At 45.4% G+C, this 17,036-nt stretch overlaps 1 protein-coding gene across 1 annotated transcript in view; it reads left to right on the forward strand.

Moving 5' to 3' along the window:
• The window catches only part of LOC117641010 (myrosinase 1-like), a 17,931-nt gene extending 1,748 nt beyond the window's left edge, over window positions 1-16,183 (forward strand). Inside the window, exons 2-11 of the mRNA XM_034378097.1 lie at window positions 479-813; window positions 3,036-3,179; window positions 3,855-3,922; window positions 6,694-6,831; window positions 8,296-8,418; window positions 9,607-9,832; window positions 10,829-11,217; window positions 11,783-11,923; window positions 15,026-15,114; window positions 16,006-16,183. Coding sequence (XP_034233988.1) covers window positions 479-813; window positions 3,036-3,179; window positions 3,855-3,922; window positions 6,694-6,831; window positions 8,296-8,418; window positions 9,607-9,832; window positions 10,829-11,217; window positions 11,783-11,923; window positions 15,026-15,114; window positions 16,006-16,132 — 1,780 coding nt within the window. The 3' untranslated portion in view covers window positions 16,133-16,183. The remainder of the gene's footprint in view (window positions 1-478; window positions 814-3,035; window positions 3,180-3,854; window positions 3,923-6,693; window positions 6,832-8,295; window positions 8,419-9,606; window positions 9,833-10,828; window positions 11,218-11,782; window positions 11,924-15,025; window positions 15,115-16,005) is intronic.
• The last annotated feature ends 853 nt before the right edge of the window (window positions 16,184-17,036 follow it).

Genomic DNA, 17,036 nt, shown 5'->3' on the forward strand with positions numbered 1-17,036 from the left:
GATTGCCATTTTTGAACGCATGACATACCAAATGTGATTTTTTTATTGAGAAAATAGCATTTGCTACGCGGCACAAGTTCTAAAATCTCGATTCTTGACTAAGAGTCGGCCCCGTGTCCCCCTAATAGGGTACTTTCGTAGAATGCTGAACCGGAAGCAAGCAGACCTGCAGACGCCAAATTGGCCGGAAACTAACCTCTCTTCGGATCCAAAACTATAGCCGAGCTGTACAAATATTGCTCGCGAAACACATATGCATTGCAAACAAGTATCAAACGACTGTTTATGTTCAAGTGTGGCCGATACCTTTGACGAACGTCTCTTTCCCATGTCAAGTTTGGATCTACTTCCACCAATATGGCGTCTGTGTGCTTCCGGTTCAGGGATCTACGAAAGTACCCTATTACCCCAAGTGACCCTAGCTGGGATTTCATGAGACATCCAGAGTGATTTGTCGCCTTCCCCGCGATGCCCGCAGCGCGGAGGCGGTGTGCGCCCCGGCCGTGTGCAACAGCAGCACCTTGCTGGTGTACCAGCGGTGGCCGGGCGGCGCGAGCGTCTTCTTCCTGTGCGTGGACGAGCGGCCCGAGCACGCCTACGTGGCGGACTGCGGCGCCGACAGCGCCATCTCGCCGGACGGCGTGTGCAGCCTGGCCTGCCTGCGCGAGGGCCGCCTGCCCGACGCCTCCAGGCCGCAGGGCTACTTCGAGTGCGTGCGGACGGCCGGCGGCTTCGGCAGCCCCGTGCCCGCCACCTGCCCGCCGGGCACCGCCTTCCACGCCGCCTCGCAGCGCTGCGTCGGCGCCGCCACCAGTAAGGGAGGGTGGTGATCCATGGCCATTGGGGTACCATGACCACCATGTTTTGGTTCTAAATCCACGGTTTGGCAGGACTTTCGAAAGTCTCGGTTCCTTACTCATTTGAACTAGACCCCGACCTTCTTACTTTGAGTAAAACCACGAGAGCGAGGGGGTTTGCCCGCATTCGCGTGATAGTCAGGTCCCTCTGTCTGAAATAGCACGCGACATAGTGCGCGTATAGCCGAAATTCTCAAAATTTTAACAATTTTTGGGGTGTTTTGGGCTGTTTTTAGCTAAATTCCGATTAGTTTGAGGCGTACTAGAGCGTACCAGCGTAATAGTCGGGACACAGGTTTTGAGAGTACATACATACCCCCTCGCACAGGAGCTCGTCAAAATTTTTGTTTCAGCATTTTGGGCAACTTGGGTACATTAAAAATCTGGGATATTTTTTTCTCACTACCGCATCTTGTTCGATGTCTTGCGGCTTTTCCCCAAATGTCGGCTGTCCGTGAAAATATTCAACCTCACATTTGATTCTATGTAGTTTGTTGCATGCTCAGGGAGCCTTAGAGTCGTAAATTGCATTTTGGGGGATCCATGACCACTTGTTTTGTGCACTGCAAATCCAAGTGTAGGACAGGTCGACACTTTAAGGCGTAGACCAGTTTGTCCTACGCTTGCAAGTGTCTACCAGTTGTGTCCGACTCTTTGAAGTCGACCAACACTGTGTCCGACACCTGCATGTGCAGGACACTGTTTGTCCTACGGCAAATTACACTGAGTTTCCTACTGTGGCCCCACACTTCAGCCGTCGGACATGCTGTGGTCGACACTTGCAGGCGTCGGACACACCTGGTCGACACTTGCAAACGTAGGACAAACTGGTCCACGCCTTAAAGTGTCGACCTGTCCTACACTTGGATTTGCAGTGTGGGTTTCCATGACCATACATACTTGATTCATTTTCGTCTAAAAGTTCGCGTTTTGCTCCAGAAGATGGATAAGGGTCGAACAACTGTCCCAGAATAGTTTCCTCGCAGATCGTGAACCACAAGTAAGATTAAGAAAGGCTCTGAATCTGCAGCTCTTTATGTGGCCAAAACCGTGGTCATAGGCGCGGAAAGGCATCCGTGGCTACTCTGCACAGAAACAGCAACGGCGTGATCAGAAGATAAGGTTACTTAATAGCAGTATAGTGAACGCGATAATTTAATTTAAAACTTGGCCATTTTGAAATGAGCTTGCGAATTCAGATATGTCTTTGAAAGATAAACAAACACGTAAACACATGTCATAGCTTTGGATGTGAAATGTGGAAGACTTGGAGAGTTAACCGTTCTCAACCGCCCATTTTAAAGCCTCTTAAAACGGATGAAGCTTGGATCGTTTTTGGACTGTTTTTGTGGCTGAGGCGACTGGCCTGACCGTAAAGTCAGCCAAAGAAACTATTTCAATGAGAATAATGGTAAAAAGTATACTTCTTGGGCAAGAAAAAGCATGGTCATAGTGCCCCTCGGGTTGGTCGGTTGGTCATGGTGCCCCACGGAATGTGTTGCAAATAAAGTATTCAAATGCAAACATTTAAACCATTATTTTCTGCCACTTCCCCTTCCGGTTTTCGTTCGGCCCTTGGAGATGAAACATTGAATAAAAAATCAAGTCGAAACACTCAACGGCGTGGCTTAAATCGTGCGCGCAATGCCCAAAATAACGCAATTGAGTAACATTGGCTGCGATGTTTGAACGGTCTAGCCTAACGTGCGGAAAGGAAGTACTCAAAATGATATCCTCCCGCCAAACGTTTTCGAGATTTGAACCACACAATCAAAGGGCATACAAAGAATTAGAAAATTCCAATGCTTTTTTTTGCATTGCACGGTTTTCCGGGACCTGTTTGAAGTCTATCAATGGTTCGTTGGTAGCAAAACGGAGGCAGTAAAATTCATTTTCATGGGTTAGCCACAAAATTCTAGAGATCTCCGCCCTTTCGTGGGTCGCGAGGCCGAAGAAACGCCCCCGTGCTTCTACACTGAACCAGACGTTCGCGTTCCCTATTCAAGGCCTGCTTATGACAGTTCTTCAGACTACCATACTGCAGTGCCCTTACATGCACTGGATTAGAAGGAGTACGATTATGCACCTTTGTTCGGTCGTAGTGTTGGACCTATGTCAGCTTCAAGTGCCGGTGTGACAGGTATTTTCATTCTCGGTCTCGTGTCTTCAAACACATAGATGACGACGACGGCGATCACCCCGAGGAGGACCTGTACGCGCCAAGTGCCTCGGAGTCGGAGTCCCTGTACATGCTCCCAGCCTTTTACAGGATCGGCGTGGCCTCCGCCGCCCACCAAATCGAAGGGGCATGGAGCGAGGAATGTAAGTGCTGACTGACATGCTGAAGCGGTGTTGGTCCCTCCAGTTAAACTTTCTCTACTCTGAATAATTTTGTACAAATTTTGTCTCAGTTTCTTGTGCAGATGAACTTTCTGCATGAGTTTGTTCACAATTTCGCTCAACAATGGATAAATTTGTCCAGTTTTTTCTTACAAAACATTGCACAGTAAGAAGTGTAGGGAGCGCACTGAAATTCAAACGGTGTGAGTTTAGCATCATAATTGGTGCAATACTTTTGCATTGCACATAAAGTGCAATGCCTTTCGCATTCTCATGCACTAGCAAAGGGCATTTTCGGGAAGCATTGCAGTGCATTATGGCAATGGCATTGCTGCCCATATGGTGCGATATGCATAGCACCTTACGTCGTATATTCATAGCCTTTTGAAAACCTCAGTGCATCACTTCGTAATGCGAAGAAAACGAAGGCATTGTAACGAAGAATTGCTTCTCATTACGAGGGAAAATCCCTCGCAATATGAAGCATGTCTTCATAATACGAAGCAATTCTACATTGCCTTTATTTTCTTCGTAGCTGCGAAGCAAAAGCTGTGTAGGCGGTTTTTGGTGCTACGCTACAAGATGTAACGTATTGTACAAAATTGTACATGACATTTTTTGCTGTGCTCGCTCTGGCTACTGCTCGGCGTGTTTCAGGGAGGTCCGCCACTGTCTGGAACGTCGGCGACGTGGCGCACGACGTGCAGCTACTCAAGGAGCTCGGCGTGAGTACTGCGACTGCCAGCACTCTTCTCCTTCGCTCATGAAGTTTTTTTTTGAGCAGGCGTAAAATGTACAGTTTTCTCTTTAGCTTTGCACGGTCTAGTTCACTCTAGAAAGTCTACGCAGCATGCTATGTAAGTTTGAACAAAATAAAGGCATTAATTTCTTCACTCTCAGAACAAATGTCGTTGAATCAACAACAAAATGTTGATTAATTTTTATTAAGAGATGTATTGTTAAAATAACAGGCCGGGTCTATTGTTGATTTAACAACAAAATGTTGTTGGTGAAGTTATTGCATACACTGGCAACACAAAGGCATAAAAACTCCGCTCGTAAGCGCATTAACAGTCTTTCACGCCCTTGCATTAGGCTTTGAGAGCGCCATCGAGCAGTGCGTCCTTTCATCCGCAATATTTGTCATTTCGATGATCTTTTTTGTTGCTTGACAAACCTTCAACCGACGGCAGAAGGTTGTGACAACATGGCTGTTCAAGTGACGACAATATTGTTAATATCAAGGAACAAGAATATGTCATTTATTTAAAGACACTGTTAGTTGATTTTCCTCGTCATAACAACACGTGTTGTTGAAATGACAGCAACATTTTGTTAACAGCACGTATTGTTGGGACCTATGTCGTAGATTCAACAAGACTTTTATAACAGTGTTCTTCGTATTATGGAGAAATGCTTCGTAATACGAAGGATTTGGTTTCATAATAAAGGAATTCTTCGCAAATTTTACCATTCCTTCGTGTTTTTCGTATTACGAGAAGCGATGCTGTGCAGACTTTTCTCTGTTCATTTTAAAGAATATTCAGTCCGTCAAACTTGACTTTTTGCCATTATGACGTGCTTATGAGCTCGTGAGATTACGCTAGGTTTCGCGTCAAACTGAAGCTAGATTTCGCGAAATTTCGATGGGATTTCACGGGATTTTACCGGATTTTGATAGGATTTCGCGAGATTTAACCAGATTCCGAAGGGATCTCACGAGATTTCAACCGCGGGATTTCGGCCACTCGCCACTCAGTGGACTCAGGATTTTGCGAGTGGTTGCGTTGCCCCTCGCCCACGACTTACGCAATTTTAAGCACATGCGACGGTGATACAACTTTGACGCATATTGTCAGAGTCGGCTACTGCAAATTGTATTTACTGTAGACAATTTGCCCCACTTGGCTGAAACAAAATTGTATCACCATCGGATATCATTAAAATTGCATCACCTGCACACTAAGTGGCATTGAACTTTGGGAATTTTTTTGGTCCCATGAGTGATGCAATTATAAGCACTCTTAAAACCTTACGAAGTATTTTGAGCATACATATAACAAACTAAAATACTTTGTTATACGAAGAAATAGTTCGTAAATTACGAAGTATTTTCTTTGTAAGCTTACGTATGCTCAAAATACTTTGTTATACAAACTACTTTTCTTTGTAAGGCCCAAAATAGTTTGTAAGGTTTTCTCAGTGAGCACATCGGTCGGTACAACTTTGTGTCCGCCACGTGGGACAAATTGTCTAGTGAAAGTACAATTTGCAGTGGGTGTTGGACAAAATGTGTCGCCAGGCGAGAACAAAATTGTACCACGGTCGGATATGCTTAAAATTGCATCATTCAGGGACAAAAAGAAGTCGCGTGACATTTCGTGTGTACGAAAAAAAAAGTCCCATGACGCAGCCGTGCGAGCTGAGCCCAGTCTTCCATGGAGGTGTCCCCTACACTCCGATTTCAGGAACGTGACCTCACGTTGAAACGAACGTGACAAAATGTTGCACACTAAATGTCATGGGACTTAATTGGTCCCACGATTTATGCAATTTTAAGCACATCCTACGCTGATACAATTTTGTGCCCGTCTGGACGACACATTTTGTCCGACGCCTGCTGCAAATTGTACTTTCAGCAGACAATTTGTCACGCCTGGCGGACACAAGATTGCATCACCACCAGATGTGCTTAAAATTGCATCATTCATGGGACAAAGAAAGTCCCATGACATTTAGTGTGTACGTTTGTTGAGCGTTTGTTTGAGCGTTGTGTCACGTTTGTTTGTGAACCACATCCAAACGAATGTGACACAACGCTCAAACGAACGTGACACTTTGTCACGTTCGTTTCAACGTGAGGTCACGTTTCTGGACAGCGTAGGGGACACCTCCGTCGTGGAAGACTGGGCTCAGCTCACGCGGCTGTGTCATAGGACTTTTTAGCAGATGATACCTTTACTGCTACCTTTATCGCTACCTAGAACAATACAAGACATATAAAGGTGTCAGCTAGCTTTTACTCCAGAGTCCAGAAACCAAAGTGTGAATCCTAACAATAATAGGGGCTGGCGGCCGGGGCGGGATGGTGAGTGAGGCATGGCTCGCAGTCTGCGCGAAACATCGACAATGGCACCCCTCCTCGCGCGCGACGGCCTGCTCACTGGCCACTCACTCCCCCGGTACGGCGCCGGCAGACCCATGCGGACGACGAGGCATCGAAAGAAAACCAAACGAGTATCATCTGCTTTCATTAACGTTCGTTGAATGAGATTTTTTCTCGTACACACTGAATGTCATGGGACTGTTTTCTTTTGTCCCTAAATGATGCAATTTTAAGCACATCCGACCGTGGTACAATTTTGTTCTCGTGACATTTTGGCACGTTCGTTACAACGTGATGTCACGTTCCTGAAATGAGTGTGTGTGTAGCACCCTTCTCGGCGCCGTGGTGGCGCGCTGCAACCTTGCTGACCAAGTCCTGGGTGTGCTGCAGGTCAACATGTACCGCTTCCCCCTGGCCTGGAGCAGGCTGCTGCCAAGGGGCAGCCAGGAGGAGGGCTACGACGCGGAGGCTCTGGACTACTACAACAACCTCATCGATGAGCTGATCGCGAATAACATTGAGCCTGTAGTGAGTTCACTCTCAACTGCAAGAAAAAGTGTGAATACTACAGCAAAAGTACGACGAAGGCTGAGAAAAAAATAATACTTACAAGGATTGCAATCCGACATGTCAGGAGAACGGTTCACGACGGTTCACGGTTCACAAACCTTTTCACATACTGAAGTTTTGCCTAATGTAATTTCGCATATACATTTTCACACATTTTTTTTCACATAGAGTACCAATTTACATTTACAATGTTTTACACATTGTTCACACAATTTTAGTGTGAACCCATTAATAAGCGGTCCCTTGCCGATTGAACCTACAGAGGGCGGCCCTTTATTACGAAGACTAGACGGTTGGGATATGCGAATCAAGGGTTTTCATTTCGAATCAAACTCACGTATAGAATGTAAAAAAATAGTTTCGAGTTCTAATCGAATCTGGAAAAAGTTCACGAGTTGAATCGAACCGAATTGTAAAGATTCAGAATCGAATCACTGAAACAAAGAAAACAGTGAGTTTCAAAACACATTTTCTGTATAAAGGAAGGACAAAAAGCAGGAAAACCAAATATGGTCTTGATTTGATTTTAAAACAACGCTGTGTGCGCGGCTTTCAACCGTTCCCGCGCAACCGTTTCGAAGACGAGCCACAGTCGATTCGAAATTTCGAATATTCGGGGTCGAAGCAGAGAGATCTGTCCCCGAATCGAACCCCCTGATTCGATTCGATACCGAACTGTGTTAACTGGCATTGTAGGTAAAAATAAATTTGTGTGAAAAAAATTGTGTGAAACCGTCTATGCAAAATTACATTAGGTGAAACTTCAATATGTGAAAAAATTTGTGTGAACCGTCGTGTTACCCAGAAGAACAACGAGAAAGTGTGCAAAGTACAACGAGGCCTGGACTGCACTCGGTTCCCTTGCACTTTGTTCAGCACTTGTTGTACTTTAAAAGTACAGTCCATTCCCTCCATTCCTGGAATGAAAAAGAAATGCCAGCAATTATTGTAGTTTTGTTGTTGTTTTCAAGCAGTATTTCAAAGGAGGGGTATATGCACTCTCAAAACCTGTGAATGCCTTACGCCTCAAAATAATCGAGATTTCCTAAAACAACCCAAAACACTCCAAAAATAGGTGAAAGTTTTAGAATTTCGGCTAATACGCTTATCAGGCGTACTAGCTAGCTCTTACAGATAGAGAAACCCGACTATAACGCGAGTGCAAACCACCTCGGTTTCTTACCAACTATAAATTTTTGTGCGAGCCGTTACAGTTTTTGTACAGATAAACTTCCCGTACACATTTGTAAAGAATTTTGCCGCAGGTATGGCGGGATTTGTGCCGTTTCTCGTGCGATAGTCGGACGAAAAGTTCATCTGCTCGAAAAACTGTAAAATTTTGTACTAAATTGAACATAACATTGAGTGTGTATGGAAAGGGGAAGGTCCAGCCGGATTCTTAATGGCCCTGCCCGCCCCCAGGTCACCATTCACCACCGGGACATCCCGCAAATGTACCTGGACGACGGCGGCTGGTTCACGGAAGCCATCCAGGACCGCTTCGTTGACTTCGCCGACTTGGCCTTCATGTCTTTTGGCGACAGGGTGAGCCAAAAGGCATAAAAGAGGCTGCATAGTCTTGAGCGAGGGGTCGACAACACATATCCAAACTCAAGTGTCGCCATAGTACATACCTACAGCCAATCTGGCATGTACACTCCACCTGGAGTCAACCTGGCATGCTTGCCATAAGTGCACTGTTGCTAAAGCCCCCTACCTTTTGCATGTAAAGCAGAGCAACGTGTGCTTGCAGGTTGCAAGTACACGCCATCTTGCGTATACTTGCCAAGCATGCTCCAGCGTAGACTGTACATGCCACACTGAGAAAACCTTACAAACTATTTTGGGCCTTACAAAGAAAAGTAGTTTGTATAACAAAGTATTTTGAGCATACGTAAGCTTACAAAGAAAATACTTTGTAATTTACGAACTATTTCTTCGTATAACAAAGTATTTTAGTTTGTAATACGTATGCTCAAAATACTTCGTAAGGTTTTAAGAGTGCGGTCCAGGTGGAGCGTCTCTTCTTGACGAACGTTTAACCGCGGAGCCGCGACCACTCGAAGTCCTGCGAAAAAGGAAATAACTCTGAAGTGCCCACGGTGAAAACTCTTCCCGGGTTTCCGAGGTTGTCTGTAGAAAAGACAGTCCTGCGAAAACCAGGAACAGATTTTGCCGTACGCACTCGAACACTGTAAGAAATTATTGTGAATTTACGAATTTTATTTTTGCAAATTCCTTGTAAAGTAACTGTAACATTTCGTTATTTTATGAAATTCATTTGTAAAGGCCGTTAGGCCGTTTTATGGATTATTCATCACAGAAATCTTCTTAATTTTTTCAGAGCTACCTTTTCAGAGCGATCCGAGAATCGGCTATCTTTTCAAAGCGACCTGAGAACCGGCTATCTTTTACGAGCGATCCGAGAACCGGCTATCTTTTCAGAGCGGTCCGAGAACCGGCTAACTGACTTTTTTTTTAAGAAATTGAGTTTCTTACATTAAAATAATCCGCATCACCTGTTCTATCGATTAATGTAAGAAACTCAATTTCTTAAAAAAAGTCAGTTAGCCGGTTCTCGGACCGCTCTGAAAAGATAGCCGGTTCTCGGATCGCTCGTAAAAGATAGCCGGTTCTCAGGTCGCTTTGAAAAGATAGCCGATTCTCGGATCGCTCTGAAAAGGTAGCCGGTTCTCAAATCGCTCTGAAAAGATAGCCGGGTCTTCTGTTCAGGTGTCGAGTTGCACGAAACTAAAGCGCGGCCGCCCTGCGCAGGTCAAGATGTGGGTGCTCCTGGACTCGCCCCAGGCTCACTGCATGGAAGCGTACGAAGGGGTGGAGAGCGCCCCCGGCCTCGGCCTAGAGGGCACTGGCGGCTACGGCTGCGTCCACAACATGATCCTGGCCCACGCCATGGCCTACCATCTGTACAACAACACCTACAAAATGATCCAAGGAGGTACAGTGCACTAAAGAGTTTAAGTTGCTTCACACTCTTCATGTCTTGCGTGGAATTTTCTCATAATGAAGAAAACTGCACACGGCAAGGCTGGTGGCTAAAGTCCAAAATTTTAAATATGAGTGAAAATTATGGTCCGCCATATTTTGAAGTTGTTCGTAGGGTTGACAAACGCGTTTTGACACTGTCTACGGTTGTCCACGAAATGTGTCATTTTTTCCTGGCCAACTTTATTAGCCCGGTGGCTGGTTAAAGTTTGCTTGCCACACAATAGATATCATGGGACTTTTTTGTCCCATGAATGACGCTACCTGAAGCTTATCCTAGACACAATTTTGTGTCCATAGCAGGTAACACATATTGTCTAATGACTGATGCATTTTGCTAATTCATTGGACAGTTTGTGGCACCCGCTGGACACAAAATTGTATTATTGATGAATGTGCTTAAAATTGCATCATTCATGGGACAAAAAAAGGCCCATGCCATTTCGTTTGCGTAGAATCGCCAAACCGTTTTAAATGCCATAAATTTGGCATGCCTGCGGCCTTGAAATACTCCCCCCCCCTTTCTAAAATTTTGCATTGCAGGCGACCGAAGCCCCACAATTTTTGGCATTCCAAACGGCCTGTCAATTTTGTTGTAACCAAAGTTGCCGCAGAATTCGCAGTGGTGCAGTGTGATTTTTCTTCGTATTGCGAAGTTTTTTCTTTGTATTCTTAGAATCTGACAAAAAAAAATTCGTGTCACGAATTGAAGAAATATCGCTATGCTTGCCCCACGGTAAAAACGGTTCCTGGTTTTCCCAGGAACCCCCTGGAAATCACCTATGTCTTCGCCATTGGGCTCCTGGGAAAACCAGGTACCGTTTTTACCGTGCCCGGAAGCTCACTGTAACATGTCTGAAACATGTGACATGTAAAATATTTCGTTGTAAGATATTAGGAGTGTGAACATCTTTCGGAAAGCATGCCATTTTGTTGTGCTACATGACAGGCAAAGTGGGCAGCGCGCTCGACCTCCAGTTCCAAATGCCGGCTTCGAACAGCCGCGAGGACGCGGAGGCTGCCGAGAGGGCCAACGTCTTCACCTTCGCCTGGTTCGCGGACCCGGTCATGGTGGGCGACTACCCGGCCGCCATGCGGGACGTCGTGGACAGGAACAGCTTCGGCAACGGCCTCGCCGCGTCCCGGCTGCCCGTCTTCACCGCCGCGGAGAAGGCGCTCATCTCCGGCACCATGGACTTCATCGGGCTGAACCACTACACCACGAGCCTGACGAGGCCCGGCACCGCCGCCGGCCTCGTCGCTTCCATCTACAACGACACCAACGCGGTCTCGCACTCGAGGGCCTCGTGGCTGCGCACCGCGCGCGACGGCTTCGTGGTGAGCGCGCGGCCGGTTGGGCCGTCACCGACACACACTCTTAAAACCTTACGAAGTATTCTGAGCATACGTATAACAAACTAAAATACTTTGTTATACGAAGAAATAGTTCGTAAATTACGAAGTATTTTCTTTGTACGCTTACGTATGCTCAAAATACTTTGTTATACAAACTACTTTTCTTTGTAAGGCCCAAAATAGTTTGTAAGGTTTTCTCAGTGCACTTAATGTCCAGGGACTTTTTTCGTCCCATGAATGATGCAAGGTTAAGCACATCCAATGGTGCTACAATTTTGTGTGCGCCGGGCGGCACAAATTGTCTAATGGAAGTACAATTTGCAGCAGGCGTCAGACAAAATGTGTTGCCAGGCAGGAACAAAATTATATCAGCGTCGGATGTGCTTAAGATTGCATAACTCGTGGGCCAAAAAATGTCCCATGACATTTAGTGTGTTCCCTTCATAGGCTGCGAAGCCTTAGTTTTCTTTGCATTTACGCAGAGCGTTCTTCGTAGGGTTTTTAGTGTGTTTTTTAGAGTGCAGGCCCATTGCGCGTTCTGTTCCAGGTGGCTCCGTGGGGCTTCAGGGCTGCGCTCAACTGGATCAAGGACAGGTTCAACAACTTCCCCGTGCTAGTCACCGCGAACGGCTACTTCGGCCGCCGCGACGAAGAATGCCACGACCCTGACCGAGAGGGCTACCATAGCGTACGTGTTGGGCTGTCGACTCGCCTCGTGGCGAGCGTGTTCACTGGAAATCTAAAGCGCACCCGAGCGCACCCTTCCGACTTCCTACTGAGAAATGCCGTGCAGTCTAATTCGGTCATAATCCTGAGAGAAACGCATTTTTAACATGGTGTCACAAACTATTTCTTCAAGGACTGATGGACAAGAGAGTCGTCTTTTTCTCCAGATTCTATTCTAATCACAGCTTAGCTTCTCAGTACTTTACGACACAAATCTGACCATACAGAAAAATTTGTTCGTAATATGAAGAAATTGGTCGTAAGTTACTGAGAACACCGTAAGTTAGGTTGCGCAGTCATTGGCTGAGCGATAGCGAACCCCATGTCGTGTTTGGTCGCACCAAAAAGTGACTGGTCGTGCCTGTCTGTCTTTCCCTCTGTGGTAGCGTACACGCTCACGTTTCTCAGTAACTACCGCACGAATTGTATTCAAATTTCGCACCTGATGTCTCCCAAACCTCCTCCACGGGGAGATTATCTCAGATTAACAACTATCATCATTTGAAATATTCAAAGCATCCCTTTGAACTTGGTTATTATCGTTGTTAGGTTGGTTGCAGCGAGTGGCTGACTAATTTCTCACACCTGCTGCCGCACTTACAAGCCGTCTACGAGATGGGACGGCACTTCAGCAAATAAAACAATCTAAGGAGCAAAGGGGTTCTCAAATAGGTTCTAAGATGGTTTTTTTAACATTCTACAATGGTTGAAATCCTTCCGGAGTGTCAACAGAGAAAAATACGAAAAATGAAAGTAAGAATGTTTTGTGTCTTTCGCACAAAAATGACTACCAAATTTTTCCCAAGACCCACTCTTAATCGAGTATGCTGATCACGAAAATCACTTCCATTTCGACTCAAATTTTCATCACAAGTTAGGTCATTTTGGACCAAAATTTTCAGGTCGAGTTTTGCATTGTTTCCTGCAGTTTTTGGTGTGCTGAACACAAAAATGACTTCCGGATTTTTCCTAGACTCACGCTTTACCGAAATTCGACCAATTTTAGGTTACAATTTTGGAATTGAGTTTTAATGTTTATCCCAGCACATTTCTGTGTTTGTATTGTATTTGTACTCCAGACCTACATTTCATCCAATATGAGCCCATAAGCTGATTTTGCCCCTAGGTCCCAGACCCCTTGCCCCCGCGCTGACGCGCATGGTTGGAACCAGCATTGTGTGGGAAGAGATAGGAAGAAGGCACATATAAAAGAGAAGTAGTCCCGGCCATGCACCCGTAAGTTCGCAAGAAGCGTGGCAGATGCCAATATCAAAATCCATCCGTGAACAGCGAGGTCTGACTTGCAAAACCGCGTGCATTAGAATGTGTTAAGTCGCATCGCTCAGCCACTACGCGCCCAAACTAAACGGCGCGTACCTCTAGTAATACTATAGTTTTGTTCGTTTTACGCGGGAAAGCTCAGCAGAATTTGGAGTGTAGTTCTACGCTTCATTCAAGCATAGAACAACTTACGCTCGAAGACCTTCCGTCCTTCTTGCAGGCTTAAAACCTTACGAAGTATTTTGAGCATAGTACAAACCTTGGTACAAACTGATTTACTTAGTTAAACGTACGAAGATAGTTCGTTAATTACACACTAAATTGTCATGGGACCTTTTTTTTGTCCCATGACTATGCAATTTTAAGCACATCCCATGGTGATGTAATTTTGTGTCCGCCAGGTGGCACAAATTGTCTAATAACAGTACAGTTTGAAGCAGTCGTCAGACAAAATGTGTCACCATGTGGGAACAAAATTGTACCACCGTCGGATGTGCTCAAAATTGCATAACCCATGGGTCAAAGAATGTCCCACTACATTCAGAGTGTATGAAGTATTTTCTGTGAAAGCTTATGTATGCTTAAAAATATTTTGTTATAACAAGCTGCTTTTCTATGTAAGGCCTGGAATAGTTTGGGAGGTTTGCTGAGTGTGAAGCGTACAACTTCGCTTCAGCGATATTGCTCCCATGCATTTACACTCTCATTTCAGGAACGTGACATCACGTTGGAACGAATGTGACACTTTTTCACATTCGCTTCAACGTGATGTCACGTTCATGGAATAAGCGTGGTAGATCGGAGCGCATGAGCTCCGGTACGCTTCAAGAAGGGCGAAGAGACACACTAAGCATTTCACGACCTCTTTGACACAGTGCAAAGCGTGTGGGGCTCCACTTTTGACGTGCGGAGACTGCAGTGTCTGCACTTCTAAGTGTGGAGGCTGTAAATTCCACACCTCCACATTTCGACACTTGCACTCTCAGCCGTTTACTGACTATTTCTCATTAGCATACGCATTTCTGTAAGCAACCATAATACTTAGTATTTTTTGTCAGTTTTACTTAGCAATTACTAATTACTGTACTGATATTACAGTTTTCTTTGTAAATTACAAAGAAATTTTTAAGTATTTAAGAACTAAATACAAGGTAGGTGTACGCCAGACCGTGTCTTGTCGTAACAGGCTTCGCGACGCTGCGCCAGTTACGACAATCCACGCCTGGCGTTACACCTACCTTGGCCTGCGGCGCTTGCCTGCCTTCGGCAGGCTAGGTTTCTTTTCCAGGCATCCGCATACCAATTTGCGTGATTGAAGGTCAAAACAGCATTTGATTTCGTGCCTAGGGCTGCATTGGCCTGACTTTTTAACTTGGGGCTGGGGGGCTCCGCCCCCCAGACCCCCCTTCCTTCAAGTCTGAAGTGATCTGCCTGCAGAAAACTCGATTTTTCGCCGTTATTAGGTGTTTTTCGGCTATAAAAACCGAACCAGTTGAGCTAGGATGGTGAAATTTCGCGTGTGCCGAGCCAAGGACATACCCAAAAAGCGTGCAAAATCTCACCGAGATCGGCCGAGCCGTTCAGGAGGAGTAGCGCGGACACACACACACACACACGCACGCAGACAGGAAACATTTTTCAACTCCACCTGAGTAACAGGCTTCGCTATCGCTCAGCCAACTAAGTATTATGGTTGCTTACAGAAATACGGCTGCTAATGAGAAATAGTCAGTAAACGGCTGAGAGTGTGGTCTCACGAAGTTGCCGCGGTCTTTGCTTGCAGGTGTACATGCGGGCCCTGGCCAGAGCTGTCAACGAAGACGCTTGCAACGTCGTCGGCTACATGGCTTGGAGCCTGAAGGACGGTTACAAGTAAGGATATGTTTAAATCGGATCCTTACCCACCGCGGTAACACTACACAGCAGGAGTGAGGCGAAGCTCTCACTTTGTGCAGGGGTTACGGACTTCTTCGAGATGATTAAAACTAGGCCATCGTTTTCAAAACGCTTTGCACAGATCGAAAGAGCAAATTTAGGGTGCATTAGACGCATTAACCTTCCCAAAACTCCCAATTTTACTTAGTACAAAAGAGAAAATCGCGGCATTGTTTACACAAATATGGCGTTCCGACGTTTTCCCCTAAATTATTAGACTTATTGTATTTTTCGGTGTTTTCACTTGGATATTTTGGGGGCTGAAGTAGCAGATAAGGGATTGCCAATGAGTCTAATCCACCCTTTATGTGATACTCTTTCGATATGTGCAAAGCGATTTGCAAACAATGGCCTAGTCTGAATAATCTCGAAGAAGTCCGTGACACCTGCACGAAGCAAGATCGGAGCGAGAGCTTCGCCTCTCTGCCGCTTTAGGGTGTTACCGCCCCCTGCCCATAGTCTCTCAATAGCCTCTATAAAGCATTCCACGTATCTGTACTACAGACAATGTTGTGCAAACTTTACGGATAGATCTAGTTTGCTAAGATGATTTGACCTGCATATGAGAAATCAAGATTCATTTATTGATGTAATTGCGTTATTTCAATACATCCCACACTGAGCGACTCATACAGGAAAGCGGTTGGTGTGAAATTTTTTTTGTACGTGGTCTTACACAGTTTCACGCATGCGTGTTTTTCTAACATTTTTTTCGAAAAATTTCAGAAAATTAATTGTGTGAGGGTCACGAACAAACTTGTTCAAGTACATCCACACTGTATGATCAGGAGTCCAGCAGGAAGGTTGACCTTTGTCCTTTCGGCGCAGCCTGAAGACCGGCCTGGCGTACGTCAACCTCAGCGACCCCGAGCGGCCCGGGACGCTCAAGCAGTCAGCGCGGTTCATCCAGGACGTGACGCGAACCATGTACGCTCGTTACGTCCAACCCGTGTAGCCATCCTTCAGTAAACTCTTTCTGTCACAACTTTCCGGAAAAAAAAATAGGAAAAAAAAATCAATGAGCACGTTCTTGAAGATGCCAACACATGATGTTGCAGTTCGACCAGCAGACCTCGTCACTCGACCAGTATTTACACCCACATGACACTTAATGTACATTGATGAACAATGGATAAAGATAAAGAATGGATCTGCCTTCTTTAATTAAATATCAATTTCAATTGGTACCCAGAGAGAACAGCAAGTCAAAACGATGTCAAAATGAACTCAAAATGATGTTGAAGGATGTCATGTTGACGTCAGAATGCCATCCTTAGACATCATTATGACCTCACCTTGACCTGCTTGTTCTCCTTGGGTATAACTCTCTTGATGTTCTTTGCCTCTTGTTTTTAATTGCGACCTCGAATCAATTTTGCGGCGAATCAGAACGCTCATTTTGATGTGGGCCAGAAACTTTGCGACCTCTTTCAGACCTGTTAAACCATCTTCACACTCATGGGACTTTTTTTGTCCCACAATTTAAGCAATTTTAAGCACATCCGAATGCAGTTTTGTTCCCGTCTGGAGACACATTTTGTCCGACGCCTGCTGCAAATTGTATTCTCACTAGACCATTTGTCCCGCCTGGCGGACACAAAATTGCATCACCACCGGATGTGCTTAAAATTGCATCATTCATGGGACAATAAAAGTCCCATGACATTTAGTGTGTTGGGACAAGAAAAAGGAAGAAATCTTCATTGTTCGTGTAAGGGAGCATGGGGCGATTTGTAACAGATTTTGGAATTTGGGTTTTACGGACGTATTTTTGGCACAATTTGACTCAGATATGGCCCGATTGATAGCTCAACCCTTTATCTAGCTTAAAAAATGACCAGACACACTCTTAGGTCTGT

The sequence above is a fragment of the Thrips palmi genome, unplaced genomic scaffold, assembly GCF_012932325.1.
Source record: "Thrips palmi isolate BJ-2018 unplaced genomic scaffold, TpBJ-2018v1 HiC_scaffold_15, whole genome shotgun sequence".
In the NCBI taxonomy this organism is placed as follows: Eukaryota; Metazoa; Arthropoda; class Insecta; order Thysanoptera; family Thripidae; genus Thrips; species Thrips palmi.